We start from the raw sequence: 18,868 nt of genomic DNA, 5'->3' as shown, positions 1-18,868 counted from the left end.
GGAGTGCTACACAGAATTTGCTAGTGGTGTTCTCCCCTAGATTGGCAGTTTTTGGGTGTTACAACCCTTTTAAAAGAGGCTGCTAGAGTAGTAGAGTTGCTCAACAGTTGGATGACACTTACTCAGTTATCTTAGTTCGTGTGGCCATTGTGTAAAAAATGATAAAACACATGGGCAATAATTACCACAACCAAAACTACACATAGGTGAATGGTTTTGAGACAAGAGGGGTGTCTTCTAACAACAGGTCTGAATGCAAGCTTGGAAACAGTAAATTCAGACCATAGCTAGCGCGAATAATAATACGCGCTCACCATAGTATCGCTTGTTCTTGTTTCAAAAAATATATTATCGCTTGTTCAGAAATACTGTAGCATATATAAACTTCCTAAGTTCATAACACTGGTTTCTCTCGCTTGCCAGAGTGACATGACCATCACTGATGGCACCATCCCTGATCACCCGAAGAGATAGAGAATGATTCGGTCAGGGGATTCGAAGATGTATTCACGGAATTCTTCAAGCAGCTGCTGCCCAATATAGGGAACACAACGAAGCTCAGAAGCATGGAGATTAACATGTACTTCCTCTGTAAACTAATATAAGAGCGTTTAAATTACTAAAATAGTGATCTAAACACTCTTATACTCCCTCCGATCCTAGATGTAGGGTGTATGGTTTTTGGCACGGATATTAAAAAACACACATGCAGGGATAATTTCACAAGTTATGGGTAAGATTACACCTAACTAGTTGACATGAGAAAATAGAGGGGATTGCCTAATATAAGGAAATGTAATCAAATCCCTAAAAAAATTATCCAAACGAGTGATGCAAGGCAATACACCTTATATTTCGGAATTTTTCTCAAAAATCTATACACCTTATATCAAGGAACGGAGGGAGTATTAGTTTACGGTGGCAGCAGCACTGCTTCCCTGCGCGACGTGGTATACACGAAGATCCATATGCCATGTGCCCACCAAATATCAGCATCAGATCAAATGCGTTTCCCGAGGAAAAGCCGTGCCAGATTTGATACAAGACATGTTCCCTTCATTTATTTATTTTTTGATGAGAAACGATCTTGCCCTATATATGCGTGCGAGGTTGGACCCTGTTCAGAGCGGGTTGAAATCCTTGATAGAGTTTGTCCTACTGTACATACATGCATGCAAGCATACAGAAATATACATGCATGAACGTTATGTGACATGTTAGTTGACTAAACGATTTCATCTATGAACCATAGCAGCAGATTAAACTCGGAGCGATCGTCTCCACTGTAAACGGGTCGATTTTACTGAACCTGTTGCCACTATATGAACCATAGCAAAAGACTTTACCAGACGCAGAGATACAATCTACACACTGATTACATGCTGAGGAAGTTGCTTTGAGCAAGCCCAGGATACAGGAGTGTCGTAATCTGAGCAAGTGACCTAACCAATGGTTTCAAACTGGAATGTTTCTCCAGAGCTGCCAACCAAGAAAACAAGAGAAAAGATGAGATGAACTGTATAGTTAGCACTGTTGAATAAATAAATAAAGCCACTAAGGATGGTTGCTGCCAGAAACCACATTTTAAAATAGTATAGTACAAGAAGCGTTACCGTGAAGCATCGCCTTAATTCCCTTGGAGAAATCTTCGAACCGGCCCAGCACTGGCCTGATGCCGCAAGACTGGGACACGCACAGTTCCATGTAGAGTGATGCCTCGAGGGTCACCAACAGAAGACGGCATACCCTATCGGTCTCCCCGCTGAGGGCACTCGATCCATTTGCCCCCAGTACTTCCGTAACGATAGAAACCACTTGATCCTGGAAAGAGTACCACAAACTGTGATCAGGAAAAGGTGCACTCAGGCAAAAAGAAAAGGTTTTCACATTCCTTGTATCATGGCATGTAGAATTTTCAGTCACTCATATCTGAGCTAGATTTTAAGCAATGATGATGTTCCATCCATCAATGTTTGTCATCAGACCCAGAGATGTCTGGCAGGATCACACCTTTGGGATTGAGTTCCAAGTTATGGATTCTACAATTATTACTAAAAATACATTACTTTCTATTTTTCACATACTCCACAGCAGTACTACTGTTTGCTTTATCACTCAGCACTAAATTTGTTTAACTTAATCTGGTTAGTGGTTTTAATAGCACTTTATTAGATGCCATTGGAAGCTAAGACTAGAGCGACGATTAGTTATCAAATTAACTTTGATTCTTCCATGCCTCAAAATCATAATGTCTACACCTCAAATTAATAAGATTGAAGTCGATACTGCACCAAGCTCTATGAAATTCATTAGCTACTTGTTTGTAAATGAAGTATACCCCGTTAAATCATTCCCTTCAACTTCTACAAATCTTTCTAAGCCTTAGCACTGAGGAAGGTTTGGTGAATTTGCAATGAGATGTACAGATGACATGAGGCAGCAAAACACATAGCAACTTAGAAAGACTTAATAAAGACTAAGCTAGAATAGTGGAATACGGTTATCACCAGATTTCATGATACCAGGTTTAGATGTATATATCTTATACAGCTTTTTTTCCCTTCGCGGTCTAGATGTATCTTATACAACTACTCCCTCCGTTCCTAAATATAAGTCTTTGTAGAAATTTCACTACGGACTACATACGAAGCAAAGTGAGTGAACCTACACTTTAAAATGCATCTATATACATCCGTATGTGGTTCATAGTGGAATCTTTACAAAGACTTATATTTAGGAACGGAGGGAGTATATGCTAACAAAAACATGCATGCAACAAATATACACAATAGTTTTAATTCGAACAGTAAGGGCCTAGAGCAATATCAATAGTTACCTGCAGACCATGAAGAATATCTGGCATGGGAAGTTCAGGAAAATGTGCAAGATCAACAAATTCTAATTCCCCTGCCCTTTTTACTGCCTCTTTGGCTTGACTGCACAGGAATTTCATAATAAGGAAAGCTATTCTGTAAATCTGCACAGCTACCATCTCGGTAAAACGAGTCTGTTTCACAGAACCAGAATCTCCACTATTTTTGTCTCTGATCACCAGAGATAATGCTGCATTGGAAGGAGCAGAAATAGCTGCAGTGGAAAGAGAACTGCTTGCAGCAAGTCTGAACCATCCATGTTTGCTCCTGATGAGTGGTGGATCTTCATGAAGCACCACTTCTTCCTTAGCAATAGGAGGACAAAAAAATGATGGGTTCCAGTTTGGTGAATCGCCAGTCCTTGCACTTCCTCTGCTAATAAAAGCAAGCAGGTGGATAATAATCTCTCTTAATTCTGAATCTACTTGCATCATACCAGTGTCCCGTGGAAAATGATATTTTGCTAGAACACACAGAAGTGAGAGGATATTCTCAGTTAAACTCAGAGCTGAAAGTGATGTCTGCGACTGTTGCAACACCGCCCTTTTCTTGTTCTGATGTGTATTAACACTTTGTGCAGATAGATAAGCGGACATCAGCGGAACCTGTCCTGAAAGGAAGCTGACAGTACCGTTCGCAACACTGCTACGAGAAACATCATCATCCATACAATGGTTGAGAGAGGCGACTATAGCAAGAGCCAAACTCCACATATGCACATCCTTCGCTTGGCTGCTCAAAGAATTTCTGAAACAGGAGTCATCCAGAGATAACTTACTTAGAAGTACCTTCAAGAAAGCAAAAATGTTTGCAGACTGAAGCATTTTAGCACCATCCTTTGTCCGCCCCAAGGTCAAGAGGAAATTCAAAATTACTTGAGTGGACAATATTGCACCATTCTGACATTTATGCAGTATAGCCTGGAGACGGAAATGCTTTTGTAGAATTGGCAACCATACATTGGGGGGTATAAAGCCCTTCAATAGTAAGTCCATTGATCCAACAGCAAGATCAGAATATTCCCTATTCTCAGCCAATTTGCAGAGTACAGGTAACAACCTCGTACTTATAATGGATGATTCACCAAACAGATTAGCATCACCTGATCCATCTTTCACGGCATCCTTGCCATAAATGAATTCAAACAAGGACAGAATCAGAACAAGGAGGGACTTCACTGGTTTCCTAAGAGCAGGACTTGATGGCACGAGATCAACTAAAAATGATGTGCTGGCACCTGAGGTTCTCATAAGAAGTACAATAACTGGATAGAGATGAACATAGCTCTTGGTTTGCTTAGCTTGGTGAAATGAGAACCTGGTAAGAGTAAGCAGTAAGTCCACTTGCCCAGACAATAGGGGAAACAAAACCTCATTCGTATCGACTTCAGGAAATAGAGAATCTACAGTTGACTGCAAATATTTGCATGCACATCTAATTGCTGATTCCATAGCTGTTGCGGAAATCCCTCCATCAGGTAAGGTGAGTTCATTACTGGAACTTGTTCCAGTGTAGACAGATAGAAATGTTATGAAGGACCTTAATGTACAAAGCTTTGCATCAGCATGACACTTCATCAGATTTGCTTTATGCATAATATCCAGCATTTTTTCAGCTACTTCTTTGCAGGGTTTCCAATCTGAATGATTCCAAAATTTAACTCCAAGATCATCACGAGTGTGTGCAACATCAAACAAAACATTGCCACTGACTGCTGGGAAGGCGCTATGTGGTTGCTCTGTAGCATTGCATTCAAAAAACTTAAACTCCAGAAGGAAACACAAGAGCTCCTGAAAGGGACCAGGAGTAATCTGACGACCTTCAAGTTCTCCATGTATATGATAGTAAAGATCATTGATTACCAAACTAGTAAGTTCTTGCTCACCACTGTAGCCATGCAGGGCATACTGTGACAGCAGAGCTATGAATGCACGGTGTTGTAACAATTTGCTAGAGATTAGCTGAATCTTCTTCACTGCCGAGAAAGACAAGCTGGCAGTATCACCACTGGACAACTTTGTTATTAGACGGATGATGCAAACGCATGAAGCTACCTTGGCACGATGAAAAAGATCCTTCTGGTATCCGTTGCTCGACAAATGATTGATAAAATCTTCCAAGAGAGCACTATCAAACCATTTGCACACTACGTTGCTTGGATAAGATGCAGAAGGTTCTTTTTGCCCCTTTGTACCATCTGCTACAGGATTAGAAGTTTTTGCTTCCACAAGTAATCTCCCTTTCAAGAACAACTCATGTGACATGATCTTGAAAATTTTAGCCTGGCAATTATACCTCGAAGAAAATTTCTCATCGACAGTGTCAACACTGTCAACAGGGCAATGATCAAAGGTGGCACGAATACAACATGATAAGCTCTCCCAGAACGTTCTAGAACTTCTCAGCTTATCTAATATGCATATGAATTGCACACCACTTTCCCATAATGCCTCGAGTAGGTCAAGGATGCTAAGTAACAGAGAAGGAGAACTATTCATAAACTCAGTCGAATTTTCAATGTATCCCAACATTTGCTCAACAAGTCTCGAATTACTTCTTGAACTGTTGAGGGTAGAAGAACCATTGGTTTGAGAATTTGCAGAATTACTATGATCAGCTTGTATCATCGCATTCTCCTCTGTCAGTGAAACAAAAAGAGCAGGCTGATAGCGAGCAACAGAAGTCAGAAGGCTGAATATAGCCACGATCAAACAATTATTAGTATCATCTTCCTTGTCAAGAATTTGGGAAATACTTGCTTGCAATTTCCAAATCTCTGAACCATCAACAAGAAAGCTACCATTTTCCATGAGTTGAGGTTGGACTCTGTGGGCAGTGAAGCACAATACTGATAATGCTCTAGCTGCACTAACTTGTAAAGCAGAATTCTGGAAGGACATAGACGATATTGTAGCTGTGATGAAAGGTAAGGGCTTCAATGAAGATGACAAAACCAAAGTAACAAAAGGTGCAACTGGCATCAAGTCCTCTGGTAAGTTGGACAGCATGAAAAATATAATATCAAGTCCACAACAAAGAACAAGTTGTATATCTTCAATATCTTCAACACCATTACTAAAGCTGCCACGCGATTCCAATAATTGCATCGACGTGCACACATTATGCCAAAGAACATTGTGGATAGAAGAATCATATAGTAGCATTTGCCAAATGATGCCACCAAGCTTTGACAAGAATGGTTTGACTTGAATACAGCTCTTCACCAATTCAAACACCTTCAGGGTTGTCTTCCAGCGACTATACTTCTTGTGTTTCCAGTTCATATGATTGACCATGATGTATTGCACTGAAAAAACGATGAACGGCGATATCATGTCATCAGCGGCGGCTGCTTTCCGCAAAACCTGAATGGCAAAATCAAGCAATGAAGTGGTAAGTGATGAACAGTCTCCATTTTCTTCAGAGGCGGCAAAAAGCATTCTAGCTAGTGCACCAGAAAGTAGCCAATCACTTGAGGGGTCATTTAATTGTGAGCTGAAGATGCCGCACTCTAACGCCACGTCAAACACATGGTATGGGACACACTTCAGAAATTCTGTTAACACACTGAAGGTTTTCGACATTATGCTGGCATTATTACCATCTTGCTCATATTTGAAAACTGATGAGCAAAGGATTTTAACAATATCAATCCTGATATATTCTCCAATTTGGCCCAAACTCTTTGATTTTTGAACAGCCAGTGACTTGTCAGCATGCAGCAAAGCAGAGCACAGAACCTGATTTGATGATACCATCTGATACAGCAAGTCCATTATATCGCAGGCTTCCACATAATTGCATGAATATAGATCTTGTGCCAAAGTGAGGAGCAAAATAAAAACGCCTGAATGTGGGAACTCCCAACGAACTAATGCAGCGTTGCCTTCAAGACTTCTCAAAATGTAACCACGTGTTCCACGGGGTAAGGTAATGCCTTCCATACCAGGAATGCTGATTGGATGATGAATTTCAATTTGATCACAGTAGTTCAGACTATCAGGGACACTGCCAGGAGTTGCATACAGTGTTGTTAGCCCATTCATCCTCTCCAGGTAATTATATACACATTGAGCAGGCCATGTCCCATAAGAAACAGCTGATAAGAAGCGAAGCAGATCTGTTATTTGGAAAGGATACTCTTTCTCCAACATTTGAAGAACAGATCTGATTGGACCATCAACACAACTATCTTTGTCCCAGAATTGCATACATAGTGATTCCTCTCCACCATAAACTTCACATATAATATTCAGTATCACACCAAGAGAACTGTCTTCTGTCTGATAAGATATCTCATATGAAGCGATGAAAGCTGAAATGAAAGATCTCAGTACAGCACGAAAACCAGAAACAGGACCATCTGACTCTCTGAAGATGCTTGAGCAAAGAACTCCAAGTAAATAATTAAAGGGTGCGAGCTCAAAAGCCTGCTGGGCATAAGATGCATGATCAATTTCCAAGTTGGCATTATTTCCAGGAAGAGACAGGAGCAGGCAGTGAAAAACTGCCCAAGCAAGAAGTAGTGGTCCCGATTCCACTTCAAATTCAGGCAATCTTGATACTTCAATATCCATCTCAAGAATATCAGCAACAGAATACTGGGAATACCCTCCACTGAAAGAGACTTCGTCGTGAACCATTCGGAGGAGATTTTCGAGGTCCAAAGTCTCAACGAGAATAAAGAGTAGCTGAGCTTTAGCATAATGAAATGATCTCTTTGCTTCAGCAGACACGGCAAACTTTCCAACATCATAAGAGCCAGAGAGCATATCCCTAAACAGCGAGCACAGAGCTATCCACAGCCCACCATTGCACCTTGAGAAGTTATCACAGATAGCAAGAAACAGAATGTCCAGGATCAGGTTAATCTCAATCAAGCTTTCTTCCAGCCAAGAAACCGTCAAATCAGCCGCTGATTTCACCGAAAATGCAGCCGCAAGGGAGTCTTTAATGATGGATAGCAATCTCTGCTCCATCTCGTCACTGCCTAACAGTGAGGCCTCTTGTTTTATGGCGTCGGTTGAACCAGAGTCATCATCTGTGCATGTGGCATGAACAAAGATTCTCCTAATGCACTTGAGCAGACACTGACGCTCAAGGTAGTATTGCAGAGACACCAGCCGAAGGAGCTCCTGTGGGTCAGCGTCACGGGTCGTTGGGGCGCTCTCTGAAGACCGTTTCACCAGGATGTACGACTGCACCTCATCCAGGTCGAGGGACTTGCTCGCGCGGAGCGCGGCCTCCTTGAGGTCGGGCTTGACGGCCAGGCGGTGCTCCCCGACGGCGACCTGGCCGGCGTCCAGCGCGGCCCTCGAGGCGCCGTTCGGCTTCCCGAACATCGAGACCGCCCCGCGGAGCCACGCATGGTGGCCCTTGATCCGCTCCGCCTGCAGCACGGGTGGGAGCCAGCGAGTTAGTCACGGCCGCGAGGGTTTGCGGGGCGAGGAGAATGGGGGCCGGGGACTGGGGAAATGGGTACGGGGGGCTTACGAGGGCGTCGGAGACGGCGGCGGAGGGGGAGGCGGCGGCGCGGTCGAGGTCGTCGCAGAGGGCGACGAAGGGGTCCCACCACAGCGAGGCGGACACGGTCTTGGTGCCAGCGCCGCCACCACCTGAGGTCGAGGCGGGGGCGCCGCCGCTCGCCATGGCCGGTGGGCGGTGGTGGCGCGGAAACCCTAGGTTCGAGATCCCGACCTCGCCGGTGCGTTTTGAGTGGGAAGAGCCAAAACCCAAAACCCTATTAACGACTCACCGTGTGTCCAAAACAAAGGGAGTATTGCGAAAATCAAGTGCAACCGCTTCAGAGAGGTTTTTCCTTCAGATATTGTATACACGAGCAGTACAAACAGATGCATGAGCAGTGCATGGAATTTAGAAAAGAGCTACTGCCAAGTGTCCTGTAAGATTACAAGTGTATGATGGACACCGTGATTGGCATCCTCATGACTTCAAGATTTCGGCCGTACCGGCTGAAATCGGTACTCGATTCTTGCATGATGCTCGCCGTCGTTGTTTGACTAGGCGTGAAGGTAGACATCCCGCATATGTTGGATTAGACATACTTCAAGAGCAACACCCTCTTCAATAGCTAGAATCTGATTTCTTGATGCATCCTATTCCTAGACGAGATCATCTTCGTTGTTCACTGACTGTGTCATGGCATTCGACTTTGTAATCGTCTTCAATTCCATGTGTTGTTGTTGTCATGGATAATAGATAGTGTATGCGAGTTGGTGGTTTTGTTACATCGAAGTCGTATACTTATAGATAGGTTATTGTGTACATGGATGGGGTGCTCTAAGATCTTATTTCCTCACCAACCATCCGTACACTTATCTTACCATGCGAACGATAAACATATATAAGGGCTAGAAAGACTTCACAACATGTTCAAATATACATTGTTTTTTGTAGTCTAACATATGCATCATATTTCATATATGTTGTATTTGGCCTCACTTTGGCGAGCTAGGTTAGCTATTCAAACATCAAACACGTGTGATATATGAATGTTTGTATTTCTATTTACATATTCTTGTCCATTCAACTTTTGTTGCTATAAAATATGTGTATATCCACGAACACGAACAAGATTACTCTGTTGAGATAAAACATATATGATGACATGCAATGCAACTTGTGTTATCGTCAATTCCACATGTCTCCTTGTAATCATGTATATACTTCTGGTTAATATGACAACATGCAAAAATTTGTAACAATGTTGTTTTATTATGCATCAAATTGGCGATGCGGTTCAAGTTTTCTTATTCGCACACAAAAAAAGAGCCATGTTCGTAGTTATGCTTTCCCCATGGCTAAGACAAGTATTCTACTTAAAATCATATTCTGTGAAGACGAACTGATTTTTCTGAGTTGCGCGAATCCTTCCTGTACTTCTTTCAAGGTTCAGGCCAATCGAATTACTTCTACCATTTTTGCGGCACATTCCTAAGATATGGTTGATGAAATAATTGGTGAGTTCAAGGAATTCCTTGTGCTTGCTCAAGAGGCCAGTTGTTTCGTTTTAAAGTTTGATTCAGTTGCAACTAAAGGCAAACACACAAGAAGAACATAAAAGGATATGTTGGTCTATTCATTGAAAGTCATTTGTAAATTGATAATGGAGCCCACTTTGTCCCATGCAGTTTGGTATTGCTCTACATTTTGGAGTTGTCATGGAAATTGAAGGCGAAGGGGATTTGAGGTGGACACCACCCTTGCATCAAAGTCTACAATTTGGTTCCTCGGTGCATCGTATTCCTAGATGGTCTTGTTGTGTTTGATGTCATTCGACTTTGTAGTTAACCATCCGCAATCTCCTATGTTGTTCCTCTTGCAGATAAATAGTGTACGTGAATCGGTGGCTTTGTTACACTAAATTCATGTATTTATAGATGGGTTGTTGTATACATGGTTGGAGTTCCTTAGACTTTATTGCCTCACCAACAAATTGTACAATTATTTATCGCATGAGCAATCAACATATATAAGATCTAGCAAAGGCTTGGCAACATTTGTGAACATACATGTGATTTCGTAGTCCTAACCCATACATGGGACTGATGTGTGAATGTTTGCATTCATAGTTATTTTCTTGATGAGATCTCCGAACATACATGTGATTTCATATGTACCATATTTTGACCTCACTTTACCAGGCTATATTAACGTTTTGGAAATCAAAACCCATGTGATGCCTAAATATTCATATTTCATGTATGTTCGGAGACTAGAAGCTAGAACTGAGAGAACGGTTATTAGAAGAGATGTGGTCGGAAGTAAGTTGGGGTTTAGATGAGTCGAGTGGCCTATGATCAAGCAACCAACCATCATACGAAACCATCATACGATTATTTTATAGCCCAGGCAACCAACATAACATATATAAGAGCTAACAAAGGCTTCACAACATCTCTGAACATACATGTGATTCCATAGTCTAACATATGTATAGGATTTTATACATGTTGTGATTGTCCTTACTTTGGCATGCTCGTGTGACGTGTGAATGTTCATATTTATATCTATAGATTATTGTCCGTTCAACTTGTTTTGCTGTAATTATTTGTCTATCCGCTGACATGACCATTATAACTCTATGAGAGAAGTCCATATTACAGCCCCCAACCATTCCATTTGTTAACATTATTTGTCAAGATTCCACCCTGCACTCTCAAGCCGTCTAAGAATCAACCCTGAAAAATCAAAACCGGCTAGGAATAAACCCTTCACTCCCCTGAAACCGGTTATCGCTGAGTACGCCCGATTTTGACCCGTTGGCCAGCAAGTCAACATCCCGGTCAGTAGCCACGCCAACCTAGTCACTTAACCCATTTTGGTCAAATTTTGTCGAAAAACTTAAAATGTCCAGAAAATATTGACAGGCCATTTTTTGTCAAATTTCAAACAAAATTTCACAATAATACACATTATTTTAAAATTTATTAGGCCAAATTGTGTGAAACTTTTCCAGAGTGATCATTACATTAGTTTTAGTTTTACATAATTTTTTCAAACTTTTCTGAACACTTCCATTATTTTGACAATATTTAACAAAAAAGTGTTGAATTGTAATTTTAGGTTATTTTTCAATATGATCGGCCCAAGCATGTAAAACTTTCTTCGAATGATCATTATATTAGTGTTGATAAATTTTTAAAAAATCTAGAAACATCCGATTTTTTGACAATTTTTGACCAAAATGGAATGAGATGGTAATTTCGGGGTTGATTTTACAAATTTGTTTCATTTTTTTCTAGACACTTAGATTTTTTGACAAAATTTGACTAGAAATGGTTCAAGTGACTACGCTTACATGTCTGCTGACTGGCCGATCAATGGTCAAAACTGGGTCTACTTAGCAAAAAATGATTTCAGGGGAGAGCGGAGTTGATTCCTAGCCAATTTTGATAGTCCAGGGTTGATTCTTAGACAGTTCTAGAGTTCAAGATTGAATCGACAAATGAAAGAGTTCAAGGTTGTAATATGGACTTTTCTCTAACTCTGTCGAGATCAAGCATATGGCGACATAGAAGACAACATGTGCTATTATCAATTACATATGCCTCCTTGCAATCATGTAGCCTATACTTCTGGTTAATATGGAAACATGTAGAATTTGCTAACAGTGTTGCTTTATTATGCATCAAATTGATGCAATTCAACTTTTCTTATTGGCACATAAATTAAGCAGACATATTCACAGTTATGCTTTCTCACATGGCTATGACAAGTCTTCTATGTAAAATCCTAAACCGTGAAGAATGCATTGTTTGTTTTAGTGCTGCATGAGTTCCTTCCTTGTATTTTTCTTAGTTCTGGATGCACAAATTATTCCCATGTGTGCTATTTCTTCCAGAGATGTGGCACTAACAACTAAATGTTGATGACTATGATATATATTTAGCAATCCATGTAAGTCAGAGCAACATTCAATATCAAAACTGGTAACAATCGGCGCTTTTGGTGATGTGGTTGATGAATTGGCGAGTTCAAAGCATTCCTAGTGCTTGCTCAAGAGGCCAACGTGTTGTTGGAAATATGCCCTAGAGGCAATAATAAAATGGTTATTATTATATTTCCTTGTTCATGATAATTGTTTGTTGTTCATGCTATAATTGTATTAACCGGAAACCATAATACATGTGTGAATACATAGACCACAACATGTCCCTAGTGAGCCTCTAGTTGACTAGCTCGTTGATCAATAGATGGTTATGGTTTCCTGACCATGGACATTGGATGTCATTGATAACGGGATCACATCATTAGGAGAATGATGTGATGGACAAGACCCAATCCTAAGCATAGCACAAGATCGTGTAGTTCGTTTGCTAGAGCTTTTCTAATGTCAAGTATATTTCCTTAGACCATGAGATTGTGCAACTCCCGGATACCATAGGAATGCTTTGGGTGTACCAAACGTAACAACGTAACTGGGTGGCTATAAATGTGCACTACAGGTATCTCCGAAAGTATCTGTTGGGTTGGCACGAATCGAGACTGGGATTTGTCACTCCGTATGACGGAGATGTATCTCTGGGCCCACTCGGTAATGCATCATCATAATGAGCTCAATGTGACTAATGAGTTAGCCAAGGGATCATCATTATGTAACGAGTAAAGACACTTGCCGGTAACGAGATTGAACAAGGTATGGGGATACCGACGATCGAATCTCGGGCAAGTAACATACCGATAGACAAAGGGAATTGTGTACGGGATTGATTGAATCCCCGGCATAGTGGTTCATCCGATGAGATCACTGTGGAACATGTGGGAGCCAATATGGGTATCTAGATCCCGCTATTGGTTATTGGATGGAGAGGTGTATCGGTCATGTCTGCATGGTTCCCGAACCCGTAGGGTCTACACACTTAAGGTTCGGTGATGCTAGAGTTGTTATGGGAAATAGTATGTGGTTACCAAAGGTTGTTCGGAGTCCCGGATGAGATCCCGGATGTGACGAGGAACTCTGGAATGGTCTGAAGGTGAAGATCGATATATTGGACGAAGGGTATTGGAGTCCAGAATTGTTCCAGGGGTACCGGGTGACGACCAACATGTCCAAAAGGGGTTTCGGAGGCCCCGGCAAGCGTTAGGGGGGCTTATGGGCCAGGGGGAGGGGGCACATCAGCCCACTAAGGGGCTGAGCGCCCCTCCCACCCCATCTCGCGTAACCTGTAGAGGTGGGGGCGCCTCCCCTAGGGCAGCCACCCCTCCCGGCTTGGGGGGCAAGTTTCCTAGGGGTGGGGGCGCCCAAACCCATCTAGGGTTTCCCCTGTGGCCGCCGCCCCTCCCCTAGGGAAACTGTCTTGGTGGGCGCACGGCAGATGCCAAGGGATGGCTAAAGAGAGGAGGAGGCTCGAGGGCGCTGGTGGGCTCCAGAGGCGAGGTTGGCATGAGCGGACGCGGGACACCGGACATACCCAGGTTTGGGGCTCTCCGGAGAGATAATACCCTTAGTCATGCCGAGTGTAGTTTGATGTTTGATAGTACAATGTCGCTCCTTGAGCTGTATGGGAGAGGAAGGGAGCTGGCCAAGGCTTAGGCTGCCCCTTCTCTCTGGGGTGGCTGTTTTGGTGGCTAGCTGCTTGCTTGCTCATGTTCTCTACATACATCACCTGCCCGTATATGCGTGGGCTCCTGGGGGGTTTTATAGGCCAACCCCTCCAGGGATACAATGGTAATATTGTGAGTCGGTGGGTCCGGGTTGTCGGCGTCCGGGAACCCGGGCTGGGTCCCGCCGGGGGCCTGTGGTTCACTGGGTTCCCCTAGGTGCGGGCCCCGCATGCCTAGGGGGACTGTGCGTCGTCTTGTGGATCATTAGGGTGAGGCCGAGTCGAGTCATGTACAGTGATGCCCCGTCAGGTCGCCGCTTGCCGTTGTCAGCGGCGAGGGCGGGGGCACTGTAGCCACGCCAGCCCTGGTCAGCGGGCAGGTGAGGGGCACTGTTGCCACGCTCCGGCTGACCATAGGCATGGGTGGGGGCACTGTTGCCTTGGTCGTCGGTGATTGAAGTCTCGTCCCATCATACGACCTGGATGGGACGGGAGCTAACCTGTGGCTGGATTGCAGAGCACGCTACAGGTGAGTCCGGCTTGTTGGGGAAGCCTTGGTCGCGCCGGGTTTGGTTGTCTCATGCCAGCTGTTGGGGCCGAGTCGACGTGTCTTGCCGGATCAGAGAGATTGGTCGGGTTGCGGGGCTTGGCCAGGTCGGCCCACCCGGTCAGGCGCATGCCTGCTTGAGGGGCGATGTGGGCCCTGCTGTTTTTGAAAAGGGATCCAGGTTCCGTTGCCTGCCCGGGGTACACCCCCCCGACAGTAGTCTCCAAAGCTGTGAAGGTCCGCCGTCTTCGAGTGAGTGGGCCTTCGCAGTTTCCCCCTTGAGCAAGGTGAATTCTGCGAGCGCCGGGTCCGGCAACACCCACTGGGTGCCAGTTTTCTTGAAAACCGGGTCGCGGCACCCCGGCTGTGGCGGGAACCGAGGAGTCCGTCGAATCTTGGGGCAATCCCTCGATTTTCGCGCGGGCGCCACGTGGTGCCCTGGAGTCGGAGGGGCCTGACGGGCCACGCGCATGACGGGACCGGGCGATGGGCTGGGGCCCGCCGCCGCGTGCCCTTGGCCCACGCGTGCGGATTTATTGCGGCGTCCGGGGGCCGGTTGCCCTTCCTCAGACAGTTACTGCGTGTGTACGTGCACACTTATTGCGGGGGTAGTGGAAAGGGCGCGTGCAACCCATCCCACTCCCCCATGTTCAAACCGAGGGCTATAAATCGTGGAGCAGGGGCGGCGGGCATCATTCTCGCTCACATCTTCCTGCCCCATGCTCTCGCCCTGCTCTTTGCAACCGATGCATCGTGGCACCTGCTGCCCCGAGCAGAACTTCTCCGTCGTCCATCTTCTTTCTTCTTCCTCCGCTCATGGCCCTGCCGTCGGGCTCTTGGATGGGATCGAATGTTACTGTCGAGGACATCGCCCATCTTTGAGCATCGCAGCGCCTGCCGCGGGAGACGGATGTCGCCGTTCGTCTGCCGTGCGGCGATCAAAGGCCGTAGCCCGAGGAGTCGGAGCGTGTGGTCTTCCTCACGCACTTCGAGTGCGGGTTCGGGCTGCCGGTGAGCACCTTCTTCTGCATGTTTCTGGAGTTCTTCGGGCTTCAGCCGCATCATCTTGGTGCTGGCGCCATCGTCCAGCTCTCCGGCTTCGTCACCCTCTGCGAGGGGTACCTGGGGGTCGAGCCCACGATCGACCTCTGGGCGCGCTTCTTCTCCTTGAAGCAGCAGGGCCCGTCGGCTGGAGAGTTCGCCGACTGCGGGGCCACCGTCATCTCGAAGCGGTCGGGGGCGGATTTCCCCAAGATCCCGCTCGAGGATTCTACCAAGAAATGGCATAACTCCTTCTTCTACGTCCGCAACCTGGGTGTGGACCACATCAATCTTCCACCCTTCGCCATCGCGCTGCCGCGGGCGAAGATGAACTGGGGCTACTCTATCAGGCGCCCGTCACAGGAGATTCTCAATCTCTGCAAGCGGGTGATGGTGATGAGGACGCGGGAGGGGCTTTCCGGCAACGACCTCATCGCCGCATTCATCATGCGCCGGGTCCTCCCGCTGCAGAGGCGCTCCTGCCTCATCGGCGAGATGGTGGGCCTTCAAGACCCCAACCGCATGGGGTCGGTGCGGCTGACGGTGCAGCAGATCGCACGCCGCATGAACGACACCTCCAAGTCCAACCTTAGGGAGGACTGGCGGTTCGGCAAGGTGTCGTACAACGACTCGAACCCGGCGCCGCAGGTGAGTGTCTGGTCGCCTTACTTTGCTTCTGTGCACCTTCTCATCCGTCCTGACGCGACGTGGGAGGTGCTTCTGAACGCGAGCCGGTATCCTTACGCCCGGGCTCCTTCGCAGGTGGCGCCGGTGGCACCAGAGGGTCCCGCGGCATGAGGCGGGGAGGAGAAAGCCAAAGCCGACGCCGGCGCTGGGCGTCGCGCGGGTAAGTCTTGTATTTTTCCTCATGTATCTTGAGTCGTTGACCGTTGTGCGATACGGGCGACGCTGACATTGGTTGTTGGTGCAGTGGCGCTGGGCAGGGGAGGCGTGACGTGGGTAGAGCCGAGTCATCGCGTGGGGCGACGCCGAGCCACGCACACAGGAAGGACAGCGTCGCGCCGCGGCCCCGGGCCCCGAAGCGTGCTGCGGACCCGGCCGAGGCCGGGAAGCCGGCTAAGAGGAGGCGCGGCGGGAGGCCAACTCCGGTCATGGTCTTGTCGGGGTAAGCTTCATCTCTTGTGCGCGTCCGGACTTGTTTCTTTTTGCTCATTCTGTCTTCTTCTTCTTTAGGTTGCCGATCGCGTTGGCGAGGACGGCGGCGGATGCCGCGGCCGCTGAAGGGACCATGTTCCGCAGGAGCCGGTCTAACCTCATCGACCAGGGCGAGGTGGAGAGGTGGGGCAACTCGGACCTCGGCCTGGACCCGAACGATGCCGAGGGCTTGGCCTGGCACGGCAGGAACAGGGCCGAGGCGGAGCTGGAGGCGGCGTCGGTCCGGGCTTGGACCGACGCGGCGGCGGCATGGGCGCGAGCTAGAGGCAGCGTCAGTCCGGGCTTGGACCGACGCGGCGGCGGCATGGGCGTGAGCCGGCGCGGAGCCAGCCTGGAGCAAGATGCCGGAGGGCACGGTGGTGGCAGCGATGGTTTTTGAGCCGTCGTCGGTGAGGAAGCGCGGCCGCGAAGGCCGGGCTGAGGTGGTAGTCCTTGACTGGGGGCTGAGGATGACACCCTCGCGGGTTGACATTGTCGAGCGAGCGGGGGCTGATGGTGGTGGAGGCGGCGCCATCTTGGAGGAGGCACTGCGGACGGCGGCGCGCGAGGCGCCGCCGGTGCTGGAGGAGGCGCCGCGAGGCGTCGTCGGGTCGGAGGCGGCGACGCAGGGAGTCCCGACGTCCGGGTTACTGACGGCGCCGGAGCGGGCATCAGAGGAGGTGCCGGCTGTGTCGAGAGCGGCCGGCGGGGAGCGCGCCTTGGCGATCCGGTAGGGAGGACACCGGAACACCGCGCCGCAGCCGGCATGGAGCGCGGGCGCTGCGGTCTTCGGGCCTTAGACCCAGGAGGAGGCGGCGATAGACGCCGTCAGCCGACGCCTACGCGTCCGGTCGGACCGGCTCGAGGCCTTTGCACAGGCCGAGGTGGAGCGCATGCGCGACCTGGAGCGCGCCGTTCTGGTAAGCTTCTTCTTCTTCGTGATTTCTCCTTTGTGGGGGCGCGCTAGCGCACCCACTGGGTGTAGCCTCGAGATTCGGGCCAACTACGTAGTAGTTGGGTCGAATCTTTGGAGCGTTGACCTTGTATTGATTTCTGCTCTCTTCAGCAACTCGACGCCTACCGGGTCGGCGCCTTCAATCGTCTCCTGGGCAAGTACCGGGAGGTCAAGGAGCAGCTTGCCGTCAAGGAGGAGGAGCTTCGCGTCGCTGCAGGTATCTTCATGCTCTCTTCTAGTGGGGGGCGCTAGCACACCCACTGGGTGTAGCCCCCGAGATTCGGGCCAACTGTGTAACAGTTGGGCCAAATCTTAAATCTTGCTTTCTTGTTTGCTGAACTCTTCTTTTTCACAGCCGAGGTGCTGTTCTGGCGGACTCTTCTACTCCGGGCTGGTCACCACTATGACCGGCTTGTTGTCGACAACGGCCGCCTTGGCGTCGAGGCGGCGAAGGCGAGGGCGGAGGCGTCGTGGCCCGACGGTCTCTCGGCGAGGCCAACCAGCTGCACGAGAAGCTAGCGGGTCACAAGAGCTGCCTCGAGGCCAAGGTGGAGCTTCTTAAGGCGGAAGCCGCCAAGGCGATGGAGGCGCAACAGGCCCTGGTCAAGGCGGACTAGCAGCGCGGCCGGCTGGCCAACGACAAGGGTCTGCTCCAGGCTGAGGTGGATCGCCCGCAGGAGTAGGCCACCACGGCTTAGGGGGGCCGGCAGGACGAGGCCCGTCGTCGCGAGGCGGCCGAGAAGGCGGCCGACGACAAGGGCACCAAACTAAAGGCGGCCCTTGCCAGGGCAGCTGATCTGGAGAAGGCACTCCAAGAGCGCGACTGCGCCTTTGAGCGGGAGTGGCGCGGTACGTTGCTCGAAGCGCAGCACCTGGAAGAGTCCTTCTCCAGCAACTGCTTTTCTTGTGTATGGCCGGGTCGGGGTCCGGTCTTTCGTCCTTGCTGTTCTTCTTCTGATATGCTTTGCCTTTTGTATCAGGGGCCTTCCCGGAGACGCAATGGCCAGTGGAGGAAGCCGTCCGCTTTCAGCGCGACCCGACCAGAGCCATTGGATCCGGAATGAATCCGCGGGTGGTGTGGACCTTCCTGGAGATCATCGCCGCCGCTGAGGCCCGCCTGCGGGTCTTGGGGACGCAAATGGAGCGGTTGTCCCAGGCTGGAACCGCGATGACAGCGGACCTCTGGCCGGACTCCGTTCGGCCGAGCAGCTTTACGCGCCTGGCACGTTAG

At 48.0% G+C, this 18,868-nt stretch overlaps 1 protein-coding gene across 1 annotated transcript; it reads right to left on the bottom strand.

Annotated features, from left to right (window-relative positions):
• Window positions 1–1,221: 1,221 nt before the first annotated feature.
• On the bottom strand, window positions 1,222–8,629 carry LOC123159757 (uncharacterized). The gene is made up of 4 exons (XM_044577574.1): window positions 8,367–8,629; window positions 2,837–8,263; window positions 1,614–1,821; window positions 1,222–1,479 (listed from the first exon to the last, which is right to left on the bottom strand). The coding sequence occupies exons 1-4, from the start codon at window positions 8,520–8,522 to the stop codon at window positions 1,376–1,378; spliced, it is 5,895 nt and encodes a 1,964-aa protein (XP_044433509.1). The 5' UTR covers window positions 8,523–8,629; the 3' UTR covers window positions 1,222–1,375.
• Window positions 8,630–18,868: the final 10,239 nt, after the last annotated feature.

Source organism: Triticum aestivum, chromosome 7B (assembly GCF_018294505.1).
Source record: "Triticum aestivum cultivar Chinese Spring chromosome 7B, IWGSC CS RefSeq v2.1, whole genome shotgun sequence".
In the NCBI taxonomy this organism is placed as follows: domain Eukaryota; kingdom Viridiplantae; phylum Streptophyta; class Magnoliopsida; order Poales; family Poaceae; genus Triticum; species Triticum aestivum.
The sequence above is the reverse complement of the archived record's forward strand: the minus strand, read 5'-3'. Positions and strand labels throughout refer to the sequence as shown.

What these genes read in the sequence shown, in the direction of transcription:
- LOC123159757 (XM_044577574.1), bottom strand. Translation starts at nt 8,522, where the DNA reads ATGGCGAGCGGCGGCGCCCCCGCCTCGACCTCAGGTGGTGGCGGCGCT. An exon ending in CCGCCGTCTCCGACGCCCTC is followed by an intron (nt 8,264 to 8,366) that starts GTAAGCCCCCCG and finishes CCCGTGCTGCAG; the next exon opens with GCGGAGCGGATCAAGGGCCA. An exon ending in AATTAAGGCGATGCTTCACG is followed by an intron (nt 1,480 to 1,613) that starts GTAACGCTTCTT and finishes CTTGGTTGGCAG; the next exon opens with CTCTGGAGAAACATTCCAGT.